A 21662-nucleotide genomic window follows, 5' to 3' on the forward strand; every position below is an offset into this window, starting at 1 on the left:
CATATTTATTGCTAAAAAGAGCAGAAGGTTGAATTCCACCAAATTCCCATTTGAAATATGTTATTTATATTTTCTTTTCCTGCAGGAGCAAGTGTTCCACATTGACTCCAGAGCGGAATCTGGGAAGGGAAGGTGCTCCTTCAATCCTAGAGTCAATACGGTCTCCGTCATGCTTAGTAAGTTTCCCTCTGACCCTCTATTGGCTCTATTTATGTCTCTGCAGGACACAACATACAAAAAACCCAAATCGCTGTGCTTCCCCACCCTATGGTTAACCCAACTCCCCATCCGCCTTATCGGTGACCCTGCCGTAGGCCGGGCCGCACACCCTTGTCAGTCTGTGTCGTCCTTTGGCCTCTGATTGGTTGCCGGGTGTCAAGTTTCTGACGAAATAGCCAGAGGCACCGAGTCGCACGCACAGCTCGACTTTCTGACACCCAAGCCCTGTGGCGTCAGCAGCCCTACCCGTCATCAGCCCCTCAAGCCCGGGCCGTCCGGTCACAAGGAGAGGGTTGGCAGAGAGGAGGGGTAGTGGTGGCAGAGAGGAGGGGTGGTTGTGGCAGGGAGGGGACCTCTGAGTCAGACTAGGGGACAATCAGGCCTGTGTCTGGGCTAGATAAAAAGGCTCCATCTCCATACTGAACCCCTCATATGAGCTTGTGCTGTCTGGGGGATGTTGACACCACTGCTCCCCTCAAAGCAGCCAATCACATACAAACACTTGGACCTGAGCCACACCGCCAGAGTACAGGCTGCTGCATGCTGGGGCTGATGGAATGATGAAGTGACAGAGTAATGGAATTATGAAATGCACAGAGGGTGTGGAGAGAGGAAAGAAAGAGTGCGGGCTCACAGCCAGGGTCATTAGCAGAGTACAGGGAGATCAAACACTATGGCTGTAAATCCACTGTTGGCTCCATTACTGTTTACTGTCACCATCCCCTGTCCACAGTGATGTACTGTCTCTGTAAATAAAGGCTGTCATTGTAAATAAGAATTTGCCTAGTTAAATGAGAATTCCATCACCATTGAATTCACCATTGAATATGAACCCAGAATTTCCATTGCTGTCAATGGAAATTGAGACAGGCACATTTTTGTTCCCTTGGCCATTAATAGTCAGTGATTTTATTTTTTCGTGTGTGTGTTTTGTCAAGTCTTTAGGGCTCATAGGGGGTGAACAGAGTGTTCTGTTTGGTCAGATGGGAGTAAGATGGTTCAGCTATGATCCAGGGGTGTGTTCATTAGGGCACACCGTAGCGCAACTTTTTGCAATGGAAAATTAAAACAAGCTTTTCTTAGTGGACAAGTTCAGGTAGTACCTCCCTGTTTTACTTCATTTTCTTCCATGCAGTGCCATAATGAACACAGCCCTGTATGTGTCTCTGTGTTCCAGACCAGGAGCTGTTCTCAGGCATGTACATAGACTTCATGGGGACGGACGCTGCCATCTTCAGGAGCCTCACCAGGAGGAACGCAGTGAGGACAGACCAGCACAACTCCAAGTGGCTGAGTGGTGAGCACGTACAGCAGAAACATATGAAGCACATGTAATGTACACCAGAAGTCTCCAACTGTGACCCTGAAGAGCTAGAGGTTGGGCAGGCTTTTATTCCATCCCTGCACTAACACATCTGGAGTTGGAGATCCCACATTTAGTTTAGTACATCAAATGTACTTCAACTACTTTGACACTGGAGACAATGGACAGAACGTTATACTATAACATTTTGACCCTGTTTATTTATTTTCCATAGAACCCATCTTCATAGATGCCCAGTTAATCCCAGATGGATCGGATCCCAACGACGCTAAACTGTATTTCTTCTTCCGGGAGAGACTGACGGACAACAGTGGGAATACCAAGAACATCCACACCATGGTCGCTAGAGTGTGTCCTGTAAGTGTGTGTTCAGGAAGTGTGTGCGTGTGCATTGCACATGTGTGCATACATGAGACATTAACATGCATCTCTTTCAACGTCTACAGAATGACATAGGTGGCCAGCGTAGCCTGGTGAACAAGTGGACCACGTTCCTGAAGGCCCGGATGGTGTGTTCAGTTCTGGAGGAGGACGGCACCGAGACGCACTTTGACGAGCTTGGTGAGGAATACGCCAACACCTACCTACTATGTTCACCAAGGCCTGGAACATTCTGTTCCAACCCAAACCACTTCTCCTGTTTACCTAGAACTAAACATCTCGTTAGCCAGTCTTAACAAATTCCAATGGATCTCAGATGCTCAGGTGTTTTGGATTATAAGAAGGGTCTTTACACCGGTTTGTTGACCTTCTCAGTATTGAAATAATTAATGGTTGCACTTTAGTTGGCTAGTCCACCTGTAGATGCTCTACAGACTATTAGTAACATTTAAACTATCTTCTAGCTCTATCCCCAACCATAACCCTTACCCTAACCTTTAGTCTAAACCTAACAAGCAGTAGCTGTTCAACAGATCGTTTGTTGATAATATGACGATCCGGACTATCCAAACAGTGACCCAATTCATCCCTTAGTATTTTAGTCTTCTTTGAGTCTAGGGAGGTCTGTCAACACGGACATTCATTCAATTCATCTCCACTTCAGACTCTTCCGTTCCAGGAGTATTAAACGATAAGGTGCATGATGAACGCTGACTCCATCACACAAAGTTGTGTTTTCCCTTCCAGAGAGTGTGTTTTTGCTGGAAACCGATCACCCCAAGAGCCTCCTGGTGTTCGGCGTCTTCACGTCCACAAGGTGAGGTCAATGGTGATATTGCTCGAGCCTTAGTGGCTATGCTGACTGGCATGGCAGCACCGGATACCATTAGGAATGAAGCAGACATGACAGGAGCTCCTGGATAGAGACCTCCAGTATCACCTTACTGTAGCATTTCATTTTTTAAATGTAACCTTTATTTAACTAGGCAGGTCAGTGAAGAACAAATTCTTATTTACAACGACGGCCTATGTAACAGTATAGCTTCCGTCCCTCTCCTCGCCCCTACCTGGGCTTGAACCAGGGACCCTCTGCACACACTAGACAACAGCCACCCTCAAAGCATCGTTACCCATCTCGCCACAAAAGCCACGGCTCTTGCAGAGCAAGGGGAACAACTACTTCAAGGTCTCAGAGGGAGTGACGTCACCGATTGAAACGCTAATAGCTTGCACCACCGCTAACTAGCTAGCCATTTCACATCGGTTACACCTACACCGGCCAAACCCGGACGACGCTGGGCCAATTGACCGCCGCCCAATGGGACTCCCAATCAAGCCCGGATGTGATGCAGCCTGGATTCAAAATAGATACTGCAGTGACGCCTCTTGTACTGAGATGCAGTGTCTTGGACCACTGCGGCACTTGGGAGCACACTCTAGTGACCTACATGTATTACCAGAGGAGGCTGGTAGGAGGAGCTATAGGAGGATGGGCTCATTTGTAATGGGATAAATAAAACAGTCATACATGTGGTTGCCATATGTTTGATACGGTTCCATTCCAGCCATGACAATGAGCCCATCCTCCTATAGCTCCTCCCACCAGCCTCCCCTGGCACTACAGTATTTGGCTCATTGACTTAACTTTGCCATACCGTTCTCATTACATTGATCACTTTTCCTTATGTACTAGTAATGCAGTTAGTGAGCTCTGCTTCCTTTCGCAATGTTGACAGCAAGTTCATTATGCATGAGTATCACCATGTAGTACCCCTGGTGTTTCCTGAGGTCTACTGTTACTGTATGTGGTAACTTCAGACACTGTATGTGTTCAATAACTTTATTTATCCTCAAGGGCTTTTGCAGGATGGCTATGGATGCCTGTTATGTGTATTCACTAGGAACTAAACGGAAGCAAACGTGCAGAAACAGGAAGGGAACTATCAATAAGAAACATGTTTTTTTTTTTTACATTGCAAAACATTTAGCTATGCTCTGCACTAATGAATACAACCCTGGTTTCTTCAATCATCAAGGCTAATTGGGCAGTATCTAGATCAGTTACTCAACCTTGTACCGGGACCCTTCCATAAATCCTAAGGAAACACTTGTATCTTTTAACCCGGCCATTTGAGACTCATCCTCTCTCTATAGCCAACACAAACAGTCTGTAGTCTCCATGTCTCCAAGCAATCTCTCGCTCTCTCTCTCTCGCGCTCTCGCTTGCTCTCTCTCTCTCGCTTGCTCGCTCGCTCTCTCGCTCTCTCTCTCTCGTTTATATTTATATATATATGAATCTCCAACACAGTCTGTAGTCTCTATGCAACATTGTCATTCCTATCAGCACAATGTGTTTCTTCCTTTTGCTCCTTCAGGCTTTCTCCTCTGTTTTGCTCGCTGAACAAAGGCTCTCTGTATTACTGATGGTCATGTGGTTTTTAGAGGTCTGGTCCAAACCGCATCATATCCTTCTGGGAATGGAGCAAGAATGAGGGAAGAGGGGCAAGTTGGGTAGGGCAAAGTAGGGTGGCAGTAAGCTTCACCCGGATTTGATGGCTTGGATATCCTATGAACAGCAGGGTTTAAAGGACTGTGATGTTTTAACTGGGTGGATCTGGGGGCTTCTGGGATGTCAGTTATCCACATCACACTGACCGCCGGAATGTGTGTGTGTTGTTTCCCACAGCTCAGTGTTTAAGGGCTCGGCCGTGTGTGTCTACAACATGGCAGACATCTTGACAGTCTTCAACGGGCCGTTCGCTCACAGGGATGGGCCGAACTTTCAGTGGGTGGCGTACCAGGGACGGATCCCCTACCCCCGGCCTGGAACAGTGAGTTTAGGATCTAATATCTGTATTGAACTCAAAATAAGACGAGCGCCAATGCAAATGTACAGTTCCTTGTTGTTCTCCTACACAGTATCTACTGTGTCTATCAGTGTGGTTGAGGAAACAAGGTCAGAGAAACATTAATGGATGAGGATGAGGACAGCAGAGTTCAGGGTCAGGGGTAGGCTTTTCCTTAATGTACCTTTGTCACAGAGCTGAGTGGTAGGGATTTATTCACCTCTATAGGATCTCTCCTCTTTCTCCCTCCCTCCAGTGTCCAGGCGGAGCCTTCACCCCTCACATTCAGAGCACCAAGGAGTTCCCTGACGACGTGGTGACGTTTGTCAGGAACCACCCGGTCATGTTCAATCCTATCTACCCCGTGGGCAGGAGGCCCCTGGTGGTCAGAACGCAAGCTGACTACAAGTACACCTCCATCGCTGTGGACCAGGTGACCGCCGCAGATGGCCACTACCAGGTCCTCTTCCTGGGCACAGGTTTGTACTGAACGATACATCCTTATTGATCTGTTAGAGACAACTAGCACCCAGCCCCACCACACAACATACACACACCACAGGCTGGGAGCAGCACAGGGCCTGTACATCGCCTACATCAGCACCTAAGTGCCTGTTCAGGATGCCTGTTCAGGATCTCTCCTTCAGACTAACATTCTCATATTCCTCGTCTCGCCACTTGTGTTCAATAACCATCAGAGTTGCACTTTAAAGAGCTCTGACTAACGCGGTGGGTTATATGAGTGGGATGCTTTGTAAAGAGTGTGACATCGTCCACGATGGAGCATCCATGTTGGCTACGGATGCTAATAGATCTCCAGGCCCCAGCATGACAGCCTAAATGACCTGTTCTCTCTGTCACCAGGGGGTGGCGCCACCACAATCCCCTCATTATACATAACCCACTTAATTCCATTTCATTCTATATTGCAGTAATCCATCTCTGCTCTCATGCCATAACGCAGGCATTTCATAAGCAAATGATTACAGAGGGGATATGAACTCAAGATAAGTATTCGGTCTCGCTCTTCTGTGAATGGAACAATAACTGCACTATAACGAGCTGCAAGAGAGAGAAATAGACATTCAGGAGGGCGATGCAGCCCACTGGGTGGAGGAGGAAGAGGACAGGTCTGAGAGGGGAGTGTGGAGCTGGCTGTACGTCATGCATCCCAGGGAGCCTCTCTCCTTTCTCTCACCCACAGCTGTTTATGTTTATCAGCCTTCCAATCCGCCAAGATTCCTGAAGACATGCCAGTAATGTCAGACTGCAGGGCGGAGAGGTGGGGGCTTTGTTTCAGGGATGTGGAGAGGTTTTTTCAGGGATTTTCAGGAGATCTTGCTGTAACTCTCCTCTCTCCTCCCTCTGCTCGCTAGCTAACTCCTGGACAAACATAGTTCTGCCCCTTTCCGTGGCCTTTGTCCGTTCTCCTCTCTGTGGGTTCTAAGCCCACAAACCCACAACTGGCTTGACTGTGGATACCGGTCACAGCTGTCTCCATTCTCTGACGTGTATATGGAACTGATAGATGCACGCACGCACACACACACACACACACACACATTTCAAAACAATAACATGTAGTATGGCAATTGTGAAGTTTTTTTTGTCTGTAATGTATTTTTCGTTATGTGTTTGCTAATGGGGATCTGAATAAATCAGAACAAAATTTCTGTGTGTGTGTGTCCTCTCAGACAAAGGGACAGTGCAAAAGGTCATCGCTCTCCCCACAAACCGCTCCCTGGACCAGGATCTGATACTAGAAGAGCTGGAAGTGTTTAAGGTTTGAATTCTCTCTCTCTCTCTCAAACACACACAGACATCAAATACAGACAGAATAGGAGCTCTTGGCTTTTTCACAAAGGGTCACAGACTGTACTCCTAAGGGAGGGGCATTCAGGAGCGTGATGACCTGGCCACTAGACCACCACACAAGACTGATGGGAAGCATACTGACATTAGAGGGCGATGCCAGTCACCCATACCAACCCTCACATGCTCTGTTTTATCTCAGCCTGATAAACAAAGCAAGTCATCCGTGTGATCAAGGCCCAACCAAGCTAATCTCTCTCTGCACCTGGACAACACCGGTCTCCCACTAGTGTAGTTTGATGTGTCATAGAGATCTCACATAGTGTTCCTACTAGTGCCGCGCGGTGGACGGTTACAGGGTATTCAATAGGATTTTAGATAACCTGAGTGTTGGTAAAAAAGACCCCTACACAGGAAATACATTTGGTCCTTTACATTCTAAGATTCCCGGTGTGCAACAAGGACTAGCTCAAACACACCTACAGTCTTATGTAATATGATAAGATAAGAAAGTTATTGTGGTCCATTACTTTTATGACATAGGGTCACAACATTTGTTACATAATATTATTGACATTGTGGCTTGTTTCTCTCTTCCCAGAACCAAGCTCCAGTGACAAACTTGAGAATATCTTCCAAAAAAGTAAGTATATGCAAGCAGTGCTTAATGTATCTCAATATTGTTTCAAAATGCTTCTGATTAGCTCATTGCTATCGCCTAGTGCAATAGTTTATTTTCTGCATTAAAATTGTGACTCAGCCAGAAAGCCAGATAATAAGCCATAATTGTCCGTGAGCTTAACTTAGTTAAGACACGCTTCCACTTATTAAAACAAACAGCGTGGTTGACATTTGAACTGTTTTGCCTCGCAGCAACAGCTTTACGTAAGTTCAGAGCACGGCGTGTCCCAAGTGTCTCTGCACCGTTGCCATGCCTACGGCTCAGCCTGCGCCGACTGCTGCCTGGCCAGAGACCCCTACTGTGCCTGGGACGGCCTGAGCTGCTCCCGCTTCTACCCCACTGGCAAGAGGTACGGTACTACAGACCCTGGTTTGGGTCAACATCAACAGTACAATGCCAACTGTGAGAAAAGACCACTCTAAAGCAAACCGAGTGGCACAATTAACATTTTACAGTGTTATTCCACTCTATGGTGCAGTCTGCTTTTACCCGTAAAGCATTGGTGCTGAGGACCCAGGTTGTTAAGGGTTACAGTATAGGGCAACACTTCACATAGCTTAGGTGTTATTCATGGGGAATTAGCTGGGAATAAAGACAAGTCAGGCTCACCTGGGCTCAATCACCTGCTTTCATTACCTCCCCGATATCTGTCTGTTCCAGAGGTTGTTCCCCGCTTCAGCATTATTGTTGTCATTCTGTTCCCCCTGTTCTGACACTGTTCCTGTCCTGGTCCTTGTCTGTGTTTTAGTATACTCAGTGTATACACCATGTATTCTTGAATTGATCCAACCATAGCCATAACACAGCCGTAGCACAGTGAGTGATACCGTTCTACTTTGAACCGTCCCCCCTCTGGTTTCCCTCCTCACCGGCTGCTCAGCTGCCATTTCAGTCAACCACAGTTCAAGTGTAGCTTGGTCAGGGAACAGAGGCTCTGCCCCTTTACTCCTCAGAAAGCCTGCTGTTTAAGCTCTCTCTCCCTGTAGCTGTTGGATGGGAGGCGACTGAACCATATAGTGGAATAACACTGTCAAATGTTCCTCACACCTCTGTCTGGCTCAGTGGTCCTTCCTCACTGTTGATATTTGGGGATTTTAGAGATTTTCATAATGGGCTGGAGGGTTGGTATAACCATGTTTCTAAGCTACTGGGCTTTGTGAAAGGTAGGTATTCTCCAACTAGTTTATGTAGGCAATGAAACTAGATATACAATATATTTGACAGGATTCAACGGTTAGGCCACTTCATAGTACATTTTATTTATATATTTATATATATATATATATATTAGGGTACTGTATTGTGGCATTGGAAATATTTATGGATGATTATGGTTTCTACACAGAAGGAGCAGAAGACAAGACATCATCCATGGCAACCCACTGACTCAGTGCAGAGGATTCAACCTGAAAGGTATGACAACATCCAGCCAACGTGCACCAAATGCCTGAGAAACCCACAGCTCTGTTGAATTGGCCAACAGAGGGCATTGGTGTGCTTATCCATTTATCTGATTTCCTCGACTCATTTGTTATGTGGCTAGTCTATCCCAGCTGTACTTATTTTACTCTAAAAGGGTCTAACATAGATTCTGTTGGTTTATGGGTCATTTGAGTTCAGGCCCTTGTGGGTCAGCAGCAGGTGCATAGTGTTTTACTGTATTGTCCCCTTGAGACTGTGTGTGTGTGTGTGAGAGAGAGAGTAAGCAAACAGACTATACAGAGATGATTCACTCAATCAGCTGTCGGCAAGCAGTCTAACAAGGGGAGGTGCTACGGTCCCCATAGTGCTACATTCCAGTATAAGTCTGTGTAAATGAACATATGTCATGGGACTAAACCATATGGTCATCGGTGCTAATTAGTCTATACCCTGTCATCCATCCAGCATGGGGATGAGCTAGTTGGCTGGGACACATCAGATGACAATGCTGTCAGTTAAAGACCAGGTCAACCAAGCTTGTTCTACTATACAGATATGAAGTGCATCTGTGGGGATGCAATCTGACAAACGAGCGTACTTGGGGGATAATCTTAACTTGAGTCAAATTTCAATGGGAGACTAATTGAAAATTTGACTTAAGTGGAAGTTAGGATTCACCCCCTAGTGACTGTGAGGGTTTGGTTGTACTGCAGGTGTCACTAACCCTCCGGTCAACTTTTGACCCTGACTCTTGGGACCTACATCATCTTGTTGTGTGGTTTATGTCTGTCAATGAGTTGACGTGTGTGAAACACCCCTGTTTCAGCGTACAGGAACGCGGTGGAGATGACCCAGTATGGAGTGAAGAACAACACCACCTTCCTAGAGTGTCTTCCTAAGTCCCCTCAGGCCTCCGTCCGCTGGCTCATCCACAGAGACAATGACAGGAGGAAAGAGGTCAGACAACAACTTCCCGAGTCAAAGTTCATTGAGAAGCTGGGTTGAACCATAGAAATCGAATGATTCTTTCTGTGTGTTCAATGTCAGAGCTGGCTCAATTGGCTCAATTCCGACTCCAGTTTCTTGTAAATCAATGACGTTTTAGGCTAAAATGGAATCCCATGACGTAAAGGAGGGTTGAGTAGGTATCCTTCGATTGTGATGACGTGTTTGAAGTAATATCAGACCACTATCATGTCATGCCTCGGGGATGACGTTGTAAAGTATTTATTGGCTGTGTAACAAGATAATGAGTAGTGATATACTGTAGATCAGATGTGGTATGGGCCCTAACTAATGAGTCTATTCTCAACGGGGGAAACATTTCACATTACTGACACCCTCTAAGACTTCCTGCTGCCCATCAGGCCATGAGAAATGATACGGGGCTGTGCAAAGATGTTCTTTTGATAAAGATTCAAATTGTTTACAGATTTCACTGTTTGTAGCTTATGAAAATGAGTATTCCAGGTGAACTGTTTAAAGACTTCCTCCTGCAGTTTTTGACCTTTTACTATTGAAAAGCGATATCCCCAGTATTCATACAGTAAAGGACACTAGAGGGTAAAAAATGTATTTTTTTTATAGCAAAATTTTGTTTTTTTAGACATAACTGCAAACTTCACGGAGTAGGGCATTTATGGCGTTGGGCTGATGGGAAGTCGTGATGTCATGGGCCTCCCCCCTTGCTTGTGGGACAATAGAGAACAAAGGAGTAAAGCCCCCCCTTGTGCTATGTCATGACATACCAGGACCACCTATTGAGATGTGCCTTACGTTAAGTAAATCCAGTGTTAAATGAGCTGAAAAGGAAACTGGAGTGCCACTTGAAGTTGATTTGTCTTTGCTCGATTTACTTGACTATAGATCATGCTGTGGGATAATGTGTTATGCTATAGGACAATTAAGACCATTCTGCTGAACACTCTTTCCCCCTTCCAGGTGAAGCTGGGTGACCGTGTGGTCGCCACTGACCACGGCCTGCTCATCCGCTCCGTCCAGCTGTCTGACCAGGGCCTGTACTATTGTCTGGCCACGGAGAACACCTTCAAGCGCACCGTGGCCAAGCTCCGCCTGCGTGTCCTGAGTGAGGCCATGGTGTCAGTGCTGATGGACAAGCAGCAGTCTCCCTGGGCCTGGGCCAGCACCCTGCACCCCAAGGCCCTGCTCTCAGCCTTCAGCCCTGCAGAGAGCCTGGCCATACAGCAGTACTGTAAGGAGAGAAAGCAGCTCCAGAGCCTGCAAGGGGCCAGGCAGCAGAAGGGGCCGAGGGGAGGGCCTCCTCTACGGGGTGACATGGCCAAGCTCAAGCCCCTGCTAGACCTCCGGAAGAGCCGCAACCGCAGGAACCACCTGGAACTGCCTGATGTCTGACTGGTGGAGACAAGGGCTGTGTAGAGGGGGTATACATGAACACACACACACACACAACCCCCGAGCTCCCGCCCTGCCCAGAGGCAATGGACCTGAACTGAACACTTCCCTAGCTCCAGCTACTGTAGGTTTACAAGGAGAGAGTGGGACTCACCCTGCCTGGGGCTGTCTGTAGTCTTATATGCATGAGGTACACTGACCAGATGACTGTGATATACATGCACACCTCACATCCTGTCACACTCGCCATTTAGACAGAGGTGTAAAGCCCTGACCCTGGATCAGGACACATGGAGATGTGTGGATTTAGGCATCGGGTTCAGGTGTCGTAGGCTACATACACAGGATGACTTACTGCATTCAATGCTGCTCCCATAGTTGTATGATAATACTTGCCACACATATATACTGTAGTCACGCTATACAGTAGGCAATGGTCTGATAACAGTATTGTAGTATATTCCGTATAGACATTTACAGCATGGGGAAATTCATCAGGCAGCATATAATGGCTTAGTATGGATGGATGTCTGGTCCAAGGAGAACAAACCTGGACTTACAGATGGTAAAGATTGTGATTGAGTAGGGAGATCATTGGCATATTAATTTGTATATCCAAGAGGGGTGTTTCATAGGGAGCACCCTAGTTGTTTACACTGCAACTGTACATGGACTCATATTCATCCATATGAACACTGTTTACAACTACCACCTATTACAGTTTTACATTTGACAAAACGACAGGGCTGTCGTCAATATCAGAAACAAATCTCTCATTGTATGACCCGTTTCTATGTTCACATTGTAGCTCTGTCTCTATGGAGGAACTCTATCCCTCCTAACACCAGATAAAATAGCAGCACAGCCTATACAAAGGGCATATTGTCCATAGTAAGTGGTCCCAATAAAAATATCCCAGCCTTGGAAATTGAAACAGTGGCTAGGCCAAAGTACACCTCCAGCTCAGCTGCCACCCATATGGACAGTACTGTTACACTAGAACACGTAGCGCTGTGTGAGCAAAGAACCTTTGTTGGGAGGGATTCTGCTCAATTTATTACAGGAACACTGGTAAGACCACCCGACATGTTCACAATCCTTACTCAGTCATATTGTAAACATCATGTTGAATAGGACAAAGGTCATAGAATGCTGTGACCTAACATTTAACATAGTCTTTCCTGTATTTATTCACGTTACTTGGAACATTTATGTTCTTAAATGGTACGGGACATTGTGCCATACTGCACAAGTATCTCTTCGATAGTGTACGATACTGTGTCGTCAGCACATAAGCATGTTAATGTGTATAATCTCCATCTTAACTTTGTGGCTATTTGCAATACATCGCTGGATTGTTTTTATACTGAGGGAGTATAGCAGTGATGCACATCCTAGCTTTTGTATTCAGGTACATGTACACTCCTGATTTTGGGGTTTGCATTTTCTTGATCCATGATTTGATGAGATATATTTCATCTCCTTACGGAGTTTTAATTTCACGTACAGCAAGGCAGACATGCACGATCAAAAATAATCATGACCATTTAACTTGAATATCATTCTAATCATTTCATTCACAGTTTGTGAGATGGTCAGATTGGCGCTCTCTGTTATCAATCGTGTGAATAGCTCTTTCCTGTTTGTCTCAGAAGTATAGTCTGTGTAGATGTATTCAGGGTCGGTATGTGTACAGTGTGTTTTTCATTCTTTATTTTCATCATTATAACTTATGTCATTGTGTCCAGTTTTTGTGGATCTGCGCTTTGGAATGTGACCCTAGTGTATATAATTTAACATATTTAATCAAATATTCTTGACCGTATCTGCAAATCGTAGAGCTATATTTTCTTTTTGACAAAATATTTTTTGAAGGTCTGGCTTTCCCTTAACATAAATCTCTAGACTGATGAGTTGAGGTAGAGTTAAACTTTTAACAAAAGTGTCATCATAGTGATGTTCAATGTCATTTCCATGTCATCATAAAAGTGGTGTATTTCTATTTATTAATGTAATGACAGCCTGAATAAATGCATTTAGAAACTACTTTGAATTTCCTACATTTAGGTTGTAAGTAGTCAGAGATGAATCTGACAGGAGAGGAACAACAGGATCATTCCAAGGAGCAGGAAGTCCCCATATTTCACTTCTCTTCAGATGTGATACACTTTCACTGTTCACAGTCACGCTTAGGAATTACATCGATTTAATGAATGTATGAAATTCATGAGGTTGGTGGCACCTTAATTGGGGGGGGGGGGGGGGGGGGGGGGCTTATGGTAATGTCTAGAGTGGAATTGGTGGAGTGGTATCAAATACATCTTAGACATGGTTTCCATGCGTTTGATGCCGTTCCATTGACTCCATTCCAGCCATTTGAATGCAGCATTAATATTGAGAAAAAGGTCAGGGGTCCCTTCTGAGGAATTATGGGTAGGAAGAGGCTGCCCATGCAAATGGGGTGGATATGGGAAAAGGGAAAGAATTCTGGGAAAAAGTGTAATGACTCCAAGTGAAGCTGAATAGATTTACAATGTGATTTATTAGGTATCTACAAGTTTAAATACTTGAGAAATTATACTTAGGCATGGCCTACTTTCCTTCAGAATATTTAAATTAAGATATCAGTAGCTGCTGTTAGAACTAGCATTGGTTAGTTTCCGTTTGTAGATTTCATATTCAGTACTTATTATTCATTTTCAAACAGCCACACGTCTTAGAAGATATGGCTTAGAAAGAAAATGTCTGCTTTAGAGTGTGCTGGTGCAGGGAAGGCTAGAGAGCTGAGGAGCCCGAACGCAAGTAAAGATTGAACGAGCAATCTCAATGAAACCCTTTCCACTGTTACTGTACTCTCTAGAGTAAACAGCGGTATCAAAGCGCCCCGGGAACCGGCAAATGGTCACCTTAAACCCCTTAAAACTAAGGGAGGGTTCCTTGCGGGGAAAAACAGTGCTTTCTTACCAAACAAACCCAAGTGCCATGCAGAAACCACAGAATAATAATCCGTATGGGGGTGTTTTCACTCTCATTCTGATTTACGGGCCACATGAGGTGAAAGGGAAACTGAATAATTTGGCTTCAAATGTACAATAGAGCGGTTTGTTCCAGTAATGAGAGAACCTAAGCTGGTTAGGTGGGCCAGTTTAAGCTAGACTCTTGCCGTGCCATAACCCTACTTAAGACCCCTTGAGAAGCAGGGTATCATAAAACAACTTCACTTCCTCCCCGTTCCTGCCTCCATTGATATTCATGGCTCAACTTCAGTGGGAGCCGAGATTAAATTGAATACATTTGAATCAGCTTGATTTCTTTTTATTGGAGTCATGAATGTTCGCTACATTAATGTCATAGCAATTTCAACCTGCTTTATATTCTAGCTTTCAGGATCCCTGACCAAAATCTAGCAGGGAGGTGTGTGCAAATCAAACGACAATAACATAAAGGAACAGTTTTATAAGAATTTGTACAAAGGAAAAAGTACATTCTAACTCACACAATGTCTACAATATATCCTCGCTTTGTATCAGAGCAAGAAATTTGACATTGTAAATAACACAAATGATGAACGTGCGTGATATTAAAAGTGACAAGTTACAGCACACTGATGTCCTTGTACCCCCCCGCTGTTCCTCTGTTGCACAGCAGCATTGTCCGTCTCACACAAGCTTGTTGTTTCTGCTTACCAAACAATGTGCCACTGTGCAGAGTACCAAGGCTGCTGACCCTAAGCCTATCAGCGTGAACTGCACCGTCTCCAGCATGTCAACACGAGATAACAGCTCCTTCTTAAACCTGTCCGCTGTCTCGTCATCCAGGGATGCCGTCTGTAGAAACAGACAGCCGTTGAGGTGTAGCACGTACAGAAACGAGAGGTTATATACTCAGGAAATACTTTGGAAATATGCCATAACAAACAAAAGTTAATAAAAAGTATTCGAAGTAAGGCCTGGCAGGAGTAAGTACAGCTCAAATGACTTACCTCGTTTAGCCAAACTATAGGGAGCACGGTGTAATCCTTCACTTTCTTTAACACCCTGGAGAATATGTAATGAGAGAGAGATGTCCTTGGATGAGTGGCTGTACATACAATAGTGAAGTACGGGAAAATATTAGAACAAGATATTAAACCTACGTGATGATCTTGGAGGGGCCGTACATCATGTTCACCTGCAGTCTCTTAGCGAACCTCAGACTGAACCCCGTGGTCTGATGGAAACAAACAAACATCAAACACATGTATTCCCACAGCAGTTAGGCCTACTGTACTGTACACGCCAGCAACAGACAATCAGGATATGTCAAAATCTAAATAGATGCGAGAGCAAAAGGATGTCGCTTATTGAGAGAACAGCACAAGAATACCATGTGTGCTAAGACTTTTTTTGGGAGCATATTCACAGATGACTGCATAGTTGGGAAGGTCATTTGACATCTCCTAGAGGTCAGAGGTGAAAGGTAAATGGACGCAGGGCTCTCACCGGTTCCACATCCAGGAACGTGACGTGATGCTCCTCACTAGGACCAAGGCCCTCCACATCTTCAACCAGGTATGGACTACCATGCAGGAAGTGAGGCAGGGAGATGTAGACTGGTTGTCCTGGTTGAGAATATCAAAGATGGACACGTTGATCACCTGGTACTGTACACAGGACATGCATACAGTACGTGTCGAACCCACAGTTTTCCCTGACCAGGAAAAACTCTGGGACCTGCTTGTAGTCCAATGGAACTGCAGTAAATGCTAGTTGCTATTAACCCTTTATTGCTCCTGTAAGTCTCTCTGGATAAGAGCGTCTGCTAACATGACAAAAATATACATTTTATTAGACTTCTGTGCCATTCATACAGTGCTAATAGATCATATTATGATTTTTATCTGCTGATGTCCAGCAGTGCAGGAACCAGTTAGTGACTGTTGCCCGTGTCCCTCACCACGAGAGGAGCTGATGTCCAGGACTCCGGCCAATGTGCAGTTCTTAGAGACCACAGAGTCCGTGCAGAAGCACTGGTTGTCTGGGTTGACTGCAGGGGAGGCTAAGGTGAGCGGGGGCAGTTTGAACCGGTACACCTCGATCCCCTTCAGGTTCAGGCTCCTCTCATACTCAGCTGACACAGACCTGAAGACATTGAAGAACAGTGCTTTTATGAGACAAGGCTCTTTATTTTTTCTGGGGCCTGACCTCTTGTGGTCATGATTAAAAGGGCATCTTCAAAAGTGAGGATGGGAACAGAAGATCAGGGGCCCTACTTAGTGAAGAGTCCCTTCCAGACTTCAAGGGGGGTGATAAACAAGTAGTACATTTCTATTGACTGTATGATGGCAGTGAACAGGATTAAAACTGATAGAAGTTGTTTTACAGACTAGGGGCACTGCAAAACATAATCAGTTATCTCCACTTGTATTTGTATACCATAACACCAGTCTACATGAGATCTGAACATTGATGAGTTATCATCTCCACTTGTCTTCATATACTATAACACCAGTCTACATGAGATCTGAACATTGATGAGTTATCATCTCCACTTGTCTTCATATACTATAACACCATTCTACATGAGATCTGAACATTGATGAGTTATCATCTCCACTTGTCTTCGTATACTATAACACCAGTCTACATGAGATCTGAACATTGATGAGTTATCATCTCCACTTGTCTTCGTATACTATAACACCAGTCTACATGAGATCTGAACATTGATGAGTTATCATCTCCACTTGTCTTCGTATACTATAACACCAGTCTACATGAGATCTGAACATTGATGAGTTATCATCTTCACTTGTCATCGTATACCATAACACCAGTCTACATTAGATCTGAAGATTACTATCCTCCCCAATAGGTAAATGATCACTCCACCTGCTGATGTCAGGGGAGAAGAAGTACAGAGGCTTCTTCTTGTCCAGGAAGGGAGAGAATGACGAGCCATCTGATGAAAATAGTCAGAACAATGGTAAAGAACATAGGATTGAATATATTAACCATGGGAGTATAAGATGATTTAGTAATGATTCTCCAGTGTTCTTAATTGATTTCTTATTTGAAATGTTTTGGTTGTGTGAGTAAAATGTAATTCAACAAGACAGTGATTCAATGCAAGTTGTTTGCTACCTGGGTATTTGGGTGACTGTACCTGTGCCGTTGATCATGTCGCAATATGTGTTGTTCCAGAAAGACACCTTCCTATTAGAGAGAAATCAGTAAAGCCATCAGTTATTGAGTAATACGACCCAGACAAAAACTACCTACATTCAGGGGTGGATTGGGACAATAAATTGGCCCTGGCATTTCAAACATACCAGCATATTGTTTTCCTTGAGGCCCCCACACCGGACAATTTTTTTTTCTTTGAGGCCCCCATTTGTTAGCCAGATCATTATTTGGGGCACAAAAAATAACTAGTTAGACAGGCCTACTGGGCTACAAATGGACCAGCCCATCTGGCTTTTGCCCAAGATACCAGATAGCCAGTACGCGCCTGCCTACACTCACCAAAGACCTGTGGTTTTACGTGGTTTGCCAGGAGAATTCTACAGATGATGCTGTAAATCCATGACGCCATTAGACTGAACTGACAATATGGACCCTACGGTAACGGTAACAGACTCAGATGTTTCACTTTAAGATGTACGCCAAACAAAAAGCATTGATTTCAAAGTTTAACAACAAACCATGCAACTCTATGCACAAGGACTACTTTGAACAATTACACAGAAAATGTCACAAAAACACATTTACTGGAACTGTGCAGATGCACATTTTTCTAACAGAATTACAACATCTATTTATTTTATATTTTGTTTATTGATATTACAGTAGGTGAAGTGGATTTACATCTGGTAATGGAAAAACGGTAAGAGAATTACATCCCAGGGACCCACCCTGTTATGATATGGGGGGAAGGTTAGTGTGTACTCATTGCACTATGTGGATTCAACCCTCACAACAACTCTCCATCAACTTCAGTGTGTGGAGGCTCAAGATAGACTCACTTTTCCCCCTGCCAGCTGTCAATGATAGACACTTTAGAGATGTCATTCTTGCCTGTGAAGACACTGTATGGCCCATCATAGGTGCCGTTGTACTGAGGAAACAGCACATCACACCATAGTACATTACATTTCATTAAGTTATTCTTACATTTTCAGTGAATGTAACATAAATAATGTAGATTGGTATTTTTTGGAATAACGTACATATAATACGAAATAAAGGATTTGTATTATTCTATATAGGGAAGGTGTATGAAAATAAAGGATTTGTATTATTCTATATAGGGAAGGTGTATGAAACTGATATGCTGGTGAGCTTACAGGAAAAAATAGGCCCAGTGTCCCTTTCAGAATGGGGTCTTTGTAACCCCAGAGTATTTCCCTCACTGTCCTTCGCTGGAAGAGGGAGACATTGTTTAACTTTATTGCAGCTTCCAGTACCCATGGGGGAAACAACTTGTACCCACCCTGAAAGGAAGGAGAAGAAAAAGGAAGTTGCATTTCCATTATTCAAAACGAGCACATTACATAATGTCAGCACACCTGCATATTACTGCTTCCCCGGGTCATACAGATAGAGGATTGCAACAGAAACAGAAATACCTTATTTACATAAGTATTCAGACCCTTTGCTATGAGACTGGAAATGAAGCTCAGGTGCTTCCTGTTTCATCCTTTTTCTTTTCTTTTCTTTACTTAAAAAAATAATCATTAAATGCCCCCTTTTCTCCCGAATTTCGTGGTATCCAATCTTGTCCCATCTCTGCAACTCCCATACGGACTCGGGAGAGGCAAAGGTCAGGAAGGCCGTGAGTCCTCCGAAACACAACCCAGTCAAGCCGCACTGCTTCTTGGGTCTCTCCCGGCCAAACCCTCCCCTAACCCGGACGACGCTGGGACAATTGTGCGCCACGCCATGGGTCTCCCTGCCGGCCAAACCCTCCCCTAACCCGGACGATGCTGGGACAATTGTGCGCCGTGCCATGGGTCTCCCTGGTGGCTGCGACAGAGCCTGGCCTCGAACCAGGATCTCTAGTGGCACAGTCTTAGACCACTGCGCCACTTGGGAGGCCAAGATGTTTCTACAACTTGATTGGAGTCCACCTGTGGTACATTTATGATTGAGAAAGGCACACAGTTGACAGTGCATGTCCGAGCAAAAACCAAAAACCAAGCCATGAGGTCGAAGGATTTTTGATGGTCATTCTGACAGAGCTCTAGAGTTCCTCCGTGGAGATGGGAGAACTTTCTAGAAGAACAAGCATCTCCGCCACACTCCCCCAATCAAGCCTTTATGGTAGAGTGGCCAGACGGAAGCCACTCCTCAGTAAAAGGCACATGACAGCTAAAGATTCTCTGGTCTGATGGAACCAAGATTGAACTGTTTGGCCTGAATGCCATGCATCAGGTCTGGAGGAAACCTGGCAAGACAACACAGGAGTGGCTTCGAGACAAGTCTCTGAATGTCCTTGAGTGGCCCAGCCAGAGCCCAGATTTGAACCTGATCTAACATCTCTGGAGAGAGCTGAAAATAGCTGTGCAGCGACGCTCCCCACCTGACAGAGAATGGGAGAAACTCCCCAAATACAGGAGGTAAAGGGTAAAGGGTTTGAATACTTATGTAAATGTGATCTTTCAATTTCTAAAAGCCTGTTTTTGCTTTGTCATTATGGGGTATTGTGTGTAGATTGACGAGGGGGAAAAATCCAAATCCATATTAAAATAAGGCTGTAATGTAACAAAATGTGGAAAAAGTCAAGGGATCTGAACACTTTCCTAAGGCACTGTACATGTGCACTTCAACCAAACATTCACAATAACACTGGAGTGTTGTGAGACCACCACAGCCAGACTCACAACTAAATAAGTTGTGGTTTGTAAAGACAGTGAAAGCTAGGGCCCCATAACTTATGTTGTGCTCATATAATCCAGACAATTGGTTCCCTTCAACCCCAGCTCTCCTTATTGTCTACTCCAGACAAAGGAACCTCGACGGAGGTGGAATACACAACATCCACTCAGACAGGTAGAGAGAGCCATCACAAGGTAATGAGGTGTCACCCACTTACAGCCACAGCCAGGTTGAGGGAGGTGACACTGTCCTCCTCAGACCCCACAGACAGGGAGGGCTCAAATATGGCCCCCGCAGGGAGCAGGAAGGAGATGGTGTGGTTCTCTGGGTTGGCCGTGATGTTCTCTTTGGGCAGGTACCGCGTCCTGATGGGTAGAGAGACACACACGGACGAGTGTCACCCACCCTATCGTCTCCTGCTTTCTCACCCAGTGACTTTTAATCTCTCGTACATTATATCATATATATATATATATATATATCATATTAGATTGGATTCTAGATTAGATGTATTAAAATATAGGTGTTTTCTCTTCATCTATATTAGTAGTAGATATTAAAGAGCAATTTATAATTCAAAGTCATCCAATTATATTTAGAATACAAAGTGGAGATGTACAACACCATAGGTTTTCTTCCTCTATACAGCATTGAAATCACCTAACAGAGATGATGCACGTCGTATATACATCATTTTGTTGATCTTTTAGAGGCATCGGAGTGAGTAGGGACCTACTTGTATGTGTAGGGCCCTTTCTCCACCAATTTGGGCTTCGACCCATTCTCCACCACGTCCTGTGGGTTCTGCACGTCAAAGAGCCAGAACTGTCTGTAGACAGGTGTGTCTGCAGACACCCAGTTGTCCCAGGCTGTGGTCCCAGGCTCGATGACCGATTCCTGCATTCACCAGACAGACAGAAACACTTTCTATACAGTGCCCTGATTTGAAGTAAAGCAGCAATCTTTTCACTCATTTATTTAAGTTATGTCAACTTTTTAGATGCAAAATATGACCTGGGACCTGCAAGAGTTTGAACAAATGAAGATGTTTCTTTCACTTACTGTTTAGAATCTACTCTCATGTCCCTTTCTCGCTAGCAGCAAACCCCTTTTCCCGAAATGGACCTTTTAAAAATTCACAATGGTTACAGCTCTAGCCAGCTGACACTCACCTTTGTAACAGTCTCACGGATGATATTGTTCCCCACAGGGATAAGGATTATACCTAATATGGCCACTGCAATTCCAGCCCCAATTCCAGCCTTTAGCCCACACAGCTTGTTACAGCAACCCATGGTGGTGTGTGTTTCTGTCTGTGGTGTATGTAGGTCCCAGCAGCAGCTGAGCCAGTGGAGAGACCGAGAGACTGAGACTGAAGGACAAGTACAGACAGATGTAGCTGGTCCTAAACCAGGCCACCTACTGATAAGAGGTATATAGTAATGTGACAGCTGGGGGTTGAAGGTTGGGTGATGATGACTCCTGACCTACAGATATCACTACACTACACTACACTAGCTGATTGGAGCTCTGCTTAACTGAGGAGGAGTCAAGAAGGAAGGAGATGCTCTGAGAGGAACTGTGATTTCTGTACCTATAAATACAGACAGGTCTCTGTATATCATGTTGTGTTAACTGGATATTCTATTCTAATGTTATTTCCTGGTGGGATGTGGGTTGCTTTATACCCTCTCCCTGCTTAGAGGAAGAGTTGAGATGGTCACTGTTGGAGGTGGGTCGGAGGAGAC

General features: G+C 44.8%; 2 protein-coding genes across 4 annotated transcripts in view; one reads left to right on the forward strand and one right to left on the reverse strand.

Moving 5' to 3' along the window:
• LOC109896615 (semaphorin-3C-like) overlaps positions 1–13105 on the forward strand; it is a 55551-nt gene extending 42446 nt beyond the window's left edge. For all 3 annotated transcript variants that reach the window (XM_020490897.2, XM_031831548.1, XM_031831549.1), the window contains 13 exons: positions 86–176; positions 1397–1516; positions 1758–1900; positions 1990–2104; positions 2672–2741; positions 4611–4755; positions 5027–5249; positions 6465–6553; positions 7184–7225; positions 7456–7613; positions 8610–8677; positions 9513–9643; positions 10628–13105. In XM_020490897.2, the coding sequence (XP_020346486.2) occupies positions 86–176; positions 1397–1516; positions 1758–1900; positions 1990–2104; positions 2672–2741; positions 4611–4755; positions 5027–5249; positions 6465–6553; positions 7184–7225; positions 7456–7613; positions 8610–8677; positions 9513–9643; positions 10628–11059 (1827 nt within the window). In that variant the 3' untranslated portion in view covers positions 11060–13105. The remainder of the gene's footprint in view (positions 1–85; positions 177–1396; positions 1517–1757; positions 1901–1989; positions 2105–2671; positions 2742–4610; positions 4756–5026; positions 5250–6464; positions 6554–7183; positions 7226–7455; positions 7614–8609; positions 8678–9512; positions 9644–10627) is intronic.
• A 1253-nt stretch (positions 13106–14358) lies between these two features.
• On the reverse strand, positions 14359–21331 carry LOC109896366 (platelet glycoprotein 4-like). Its single transcript, XM_020490611.2, has 12 exons — positions 21087–21331; positions 20651–20811; positions 20132–20279; positions 18384–18530; positions 18063–18154; positions 17204–17253; positions 16930–16999; positions 15995–16179; positions 15541–15659; positions 15195–15268; positions 15042–15096; positions 14359–14886 (listed from the first exon to the last, which is right to left on the reverse strand). Exons 1-12 carry the CDS (start codon positions 21207–21209, stop codon positions 14719–14721), a joined length of 1392 nt encoding a protein of 463 aa, XP_020346200.1. The 5' UTR covers positions 21210–21331; the 3' UTR covers positions 14359–14718.
• Between the last annotated feature and the right edge of the window lie 331 nt (positions 21332–21662).

This window comes from Oncorhynchus kisutch, linkage group LG9 (assembly GCF_002021735.2).
Source record: "Oncorhynchus kisutch isolate 150728-3 linkage group LG9, Okis_V2, whole genome shotgun sequence".
Lineage (NCBI taxonomy): Eukaryota > Metazoa > Chordata > Actinopteri > Salmoniformes > Salmonidae > Oncorhynchus > Oncorhynchus kisutch.